General features: G+C 37.8%; 1 protein-coding gene across 1 annotated transcript in view; it reads left to right on the plus strand.

The window, feature by feature from the left end:
* Nucleotides 1-6321, plus strand: part of ulk4 (unc-51 like kinase 4) — a 234135-nt gene that overhangs the window by 30104 nt on the left and 197710 nt on the right. Inside the window, exon 18 of the mRNA XM_016567664.1 lies at nt 1557-1664. Within this exon, the coding sequence (XP_016423150.1) occupies nt 1557-1664 (108 nt within the window). The remainder of the gene's footprint in view (nt 1-1556; nt 1665-6321) is intronic.

Raw genomic sequence — 6321 nt, forward strand, 5'->3', positions numbered from 1 at the left:
TATTTCTGATATCTTATGTCTGAATATCACAGAATGAGTTTCATCGTACTCCCGCAAATATAAAACATCCTAATGAGCTGTATTAATTAATATGCATGGCACGACAGAGTGACATTAGTGACATCAAACACAGGTGTATTACCATAAAGTTGATCAGAGCTAATGGACTGCAGATATATACACAGAGACAGCTGTTCCTTAAACATAAAACCCTATTAAAGTGCAAATCATCACTAGAACAATGAGATTAAACATATTAAACTACAAGAGAGAGAGTAGCTTTGTTTGTATTAAGGATAGGATTGCTCTCTGGTGGCATAGTGCAGCATTAATTATGCTTAATACACATGTTTGATAATGAGCCAACTAGACCTCAGGTAGAATCCGGCTCAGTCTCTTCAGTCTTGAGTTTCTACCTGATTTCAGGACAGAGGATTGCTCCACGGTCTTCTCCAGTATGCCACCTCTGTACAGCTTAAACCTTTTAATACCCAGCTTGACACACGCGCTATGTGTGTGTGTGTGTGTGTGTGTCAACAATAATGTTTTCTAAAGCAGGATAGCATGTGTATGTGTGTTTATGTGCATGTGGATAATAGCAGCATGCTCTAGAAGGGAATTTGTGTGTGTGTTTGTTGATGATAATGATACGTTCTAGAGCAGGAATTACTTTGCATACGTGGCTGAATAAGACCGCTTAGCCTTGTTTGTTTCTTCCTGTGTAACAGGAATCATCACTGCACGTCTCTCACTGCCAAGACTCATCAAACATAGCCGCCGAACATCTGTTCCCTGGAAAGTCATCACTTATGAGACTTTAACCGTCACAGGGCCAAAAGTGCTACACAGGGCATTTGCATAGCATCCTACTAAGAGAACGACTGCAGAGAGAGAAGCATATATACTTGCTCATCTGAGCACTCAGAAAGACAGAAGATAATACAATGCTAATGATTAACGCCAGAGATCTGTGGATGAGACCTGTATTTAAAAAACACAGGCCAAAAACTGCAGGGAAACAGACCGAATGTATTGAGTCATCCTGAACTCGTGGCATCTTATCAAATGCTCTATAGTAAGAAATTTGTCTCTTTTGGATATTAAACATTTCCTGCCCAGTGTCTTTTTGGGAAATATAGACACAGGAAGCAAAGCTCACCCCTGTGTCATATTAAAACCAGTTTTTCTTAAATTGTGGGAATATAAATGGAGATGTTTTAATGTTCTCTCATGTTTTTTGTCTGTCCATTGAAAGTTTGCACCACCAGAATTTTCAACCTTTCAAAAGTTCATAAAGCTTGTAATAATCCATTTGAATCAAGTGGTTTCATTAATAATGTCTTCTGAAGAGACACAATCACTTTGTATTACTTAGATTTTATTCACATAAAACATTGATCAACGCACTTACATAGAGCACATCGAATATGATAACTGGCAGCTCAAATGTGCTTATTGCGAAGGTGAATATTTTGGGTGAACTATACATTGAACGTATTTATAGCGCTTATAAATCAAACTATTTATTACAAATTTGTGTTTGGTTTATTCCTCAGGCAGTTGCCATGTTCACAGAACTGATCCGCGAGAACTTCAGGAGCAGCAAATTGAAGCAATGCTTGATTCCACCCCTGGGGGAGCTGCTCTATCTCATTGCTACACAGGTATAACAAAATTAAGTTAAATATTTTACTAAGATAATAGGGCTCAGACAAAATGCATGTTATTTTTTATTTAGTACTGACCTGAATAAAACATTTCACATAAAATACCTTTACATATAGTCCACAAAAGAAAATAATAGTTGAATTTATAAAAATTACCCAGTTCAAAAGTTTACATACGCTTGTTTCTTAATACTGTGTTGTTACCTGGATGATCCGCAGCTGTTTTTTTGTGTAACAGGAATCATCACTGCACGTCTCTCACTGCCAAGACTCATCAAACATAGCCGCCGAACATCTGTTCCCTGGAAAGTCATCACTTATGAGACTTTAACCGTCACAGGGCCAAAAGTGCTACACAGGGCATTTGCATAGCATCCTACTAAGAGAACGACTGCAGAGAGAGAAGCATATATACTTGCTCATCTGAGCACTCAGAAAGACAGAAGATAATACAATGCTAATGATTAACGCCAGAGATCTGTGGATGAGACCTGTATTTAAAAAACACAGGCCAAAAACTGCAGGGAAACAGACCGAATGTATTGAGTCATCCTGAACTCGTGGCATCTTATCAAATGCTCTATAGTAAGAAATTTGTCTCTTTTGGATATTAAACATTTCCTGCCCAGTGTCTTTTTGGGAAATATAGACACAGGAAGCAAAGCTCACCCCTGTGTCATATTAAAACCAGTTTTTCTTAAATTGTGGGAATATAAATGGAGATGTTTTAATGTTCTCTCATGTTTTTTGTCTGTCCATTGAAAGTTTGCACCACCAGAATTTTCAACCTTTCAAAAGTTCATAAAGCTTGTAATAATCCATTTGAATCAAGTGGTTTCATTAATAATGTCTTCTGAAGAGACACAATCACTTTGTATTACTTAGATTTTATTCACATAAAACATTGATCAACGCACTTACATAGAGCACATCGAATATGATAACTGGCAGCTCAAATGTGCTTATTGCGAAGGTGAATATTTTGGGTGAACTATACATTGAACGTATTTATAGCGCTTATAAATCAAACTATTTATTACAAATTTGTGTTTGGTTTATTCCTCAGGCAGTTGCCATGTTCACAGAACTGATCCGCGAGAACTTCAGGAGCAGCAAATTGAAGCAATGCTTGATTCCACCCCTGGGGGAGCTGCTCTATCTCATTGCTACACAGGTATAACAAAATTAAGTTAAATATTTTACTAAGATAATAGGGCTCAGACAAAATGCATGTTATTTTTTATTTAGTACTGACCTGAATAAAACATTTCACATAAAATACCTTTACATATAGTCCACAAAAGAAAATAATAGTTGAATTTATAAAAATTACCCAGTTCAAAAGTTTACATACGCTTGTTTCTTAATACTGTGTTGTTACCTGGATGATCCGCAGCTGTTTTTTGTTTTTTTTTGTGATAGTTGTTCATGAGTCCCTTGTTTGTCCTGAACAGTTAAAACTGCCAGCTGTTCTTCAGTAAAATCCTTCAGGTCTCACAAATTTCTTTGTTTTTTTATTTGAACACTTTCCAACAATGACCGAGATCCATCTTTTCACACCGAGGACAACTGAGGGACTCATATGCAACTTATAAAAGATTCAAACGCTCACTGAAGCTTAGAATGAAACACAATGGATTAAGAGCCTTGAGGTGAAAACTTTTTGAATTTGAAGATCAGGGTATGTAAGTAACTTCTGAAGGGCAGTACTAAATGAAAAAAAAATATTTAGGCAAAATAAGAAAAATGTACACACCTTCATTCTGTTCAAAAGTTTATATATATACATACTAGGGGTGCTCCGATTGATAGGCTACCGATCATTATCGGCCGATAATCACGTTGGGATGATTGATCGGCGGTCTTTAAAAGGCCGATCTCAAAAAAAGGATCTCAAGCTGATGACACTGCCGTGAGAGGTTTAGCATGACATGCAGCGGCACCGTCTCGGTCTGTGTCCAGCGCGGGTGAAATAATTATAATGCTGAAGGTCAGGTACTCACCTTCATATTTCTTCATTAAATAATTTACAAAGTAATTTGAAAACCTTGTGTGAGACGTAATTTCACAAACAGCGTGAGTGAATCACCTCGCGCGCGCTCTCTCTTTCTCAAAATACGCAAATGGCTTCAAATCACCACACATCACGTCTGTCTATCTATTTGTCACTTGCACTAGACCGTGCGCTCATGCACACTTGCAGCGCACAGACATAATGCCAGGTTCACATTACCCTGTTTGCAGTGCGTGGTATGTGGTGTGTATTTTTTCCGCGCTCATGTTAACGGATTAAAGCATTCACACTGCACACGGCAGTGCGTTCAGGAGCGGTGCGTCTGCAGCAGTGCAGAGATCGTTTCCGCACCGAGTCTATTTATGCTGTGATACATGCTCTGAATTAAAGTGTCAGCACATTGTTTGCACTACATATGAAAACGAAAATGTAGCAATTGCACCATAAATGCATATAATTAAAGTATTTCACAGTCAACACATATGGCTTGTTGGCTAATTTTAAAGGAAAAGAGCACTTTTAGATAAACAAGGCAATGATAGATGCACTCGTAGAGGTAGGAAAACAAAGTTCTTTATGAACAGCAGGATTGCTTGTAATAAAGATTTCAATGCAAAAGGAAAGGCAGTAGAGCTGACTATTTCTGTCAATGGTAAGTTTGTGATAACGTAAGAAAAGTAGTTGAAATGTTTTAGAACCATATTTTTTTTTGCTCATCTGAAAAATGATTTGATCTGTGACTCAAAATGTGATATGATAATGTTAAATAATCCGAACCGTGAGATTTGGGATCCGTTGCACCTCTCTTGACTTGTTATTTGAAGAAAAGATTTTTTTACCATGGTCTGTCTGAATACTCAATTCTGATTGGCTGGTAGGTATGCATTAAAACCGTTTAATGCACGGGTAGATCCAAGTCAGTTTAATCACCGTTCTACATTAATGCGTTACTTTAATCAATGCACACAAACACACACACACACACATCACTCGCACACACACAGAGAAAGAGAGAGAGAGAGAGAGATTGTGCTGCGCACGCACAGAAACATTCAGGAGCACAGAGACTTGTTGTCAACGCTGCCCTGCGACTTTCATTAAAGGGGTTATGAACTGAGAAATCAAAATTCCCTTGATGTTTTGACATAAGAGGTCATTGTACTATAAAAACATCCTGTAAGTTTCAGAACTCAAAACGTTCTCGTTAGTCTAAAAACAGCTTATATTGAAGCCAGTCTGCAAAAACGACAGGTTGTGCCACTTTATGACGTAATAGTGTGGCTAAACACCGCCTCTGCAGAGGAAGATCAACGCCTGCTTCTACATCACTGCCTGTTTAGCTCCGCCCACCAATTTTGCGCCTGTAGAGTATAATGAGAGGCAAACGCAGGTCTACGCAGAAATCAAACGATAAAGATGGCTCAGAAGACAACGCCGCTGTGCAGTGCCAAGTTGTGGAAAAACAGTCTTTGCATTGCCTTCCTTCTGATCCCAACATTAGGAAAGAGTGGATGAACTTCATTTTTAGTGAAGTTCCAGACTGCGTCAGTAAGAACTTGGTCCTTTGTTCACTTCATTTTACTGCGGATTCGTTTATAAACAAGGCACAATTCGATGCAGGATTTTCAGAAAGATTGAAACTAAAAGACGATGCTGTGCTGACTCATTTGGATCCGACAGTAATGTGGCAACACACAAGTGTGAGTAATTGTTTTTATTATGTAGTCACTATTGATTTGTCTGTTATAACAGATTGTTTGATATGTACTTTATTTTTCTGTTTTTAACCTAAATTACAGCAGTGTACATCTATGAAGGATGTAGGCTGTCAAACATACACAAATTTTAGCCAATCATAGCAGTGGGTGTTTACTTCCGAGTCTACAATCCACCACACCTATTCAAACAGAGCGTACAGATGAGGGGATCGAAACAGGACAGAAAATAGCCTATTCTAAATTATGATGTATTTTGTTGTAAAAAAATCTTGATAGCATTATAAGTGGACCTCAGAGAACATTACAAAATGACCCCTTTAATAAAATAGCTTAGGTACTGGATCGCTACATTATATTCCTCAGCATGCTGGATGCATTGCAATTGAGGAGTTAATATCGCTGTTTTTGAAGTAACTAAACACAGCTTCATTGTCTGTAGAGAGAGACGCACAGACGCAGATAACTCATACACACGTGTCATCTCTCTCTCTTTCTTTCTCTCTCTCTCTCTGTCTATTGATCGATCGATCAATAATTAATTCAAATAAATTAGAGGTCAACCGATATGGGTTTTTCACTGGCCGATGCCATAACGATATTTAGAAATCAGGGCAGCTGTTGGCCGATATATGATATATGGCCGATTTTTTTTGCCGATATGTTTGGCCAATTTTCTTTTTTTTCCCCATTCATTTCATAAAAGTGAGTTTGAGCAAATGATTATTGCAGGGTACAAGATAGTAATGGTAGTAGTAGACTCAGTGTTGACAGACGTATGCTAAATATCGTATTTGTACGGTAATTTTGACCTCTGTACGATGTACGATCAATAATGAAAAAAAATCCCATAATGTACGATAATTTCATAATTTTATGACAATTCAAATGATGGTAGTTGTAGTCATAGGGCTTCTATATTCAT

Source organism: Sinocyclocheilus rhinocerous, unplaced genomic scaffold (genome assembly GCF_001515625.1).
Source record: "Sinocyclocheilus rhinocerous isolate Xijiao unplaced genomic scaffold, SAMN03320098_v1.1 scaffold752, whole genome shotgun sequence".
In the NCBI taxonomy this organism is placed as follows: Eukaryota; Metazoa; Chordata; class Actinopteri; order Cypriniformes; family Cyprinidae; genus Sinocyclocheilus; species Sinocyclocheilus rhinocerous.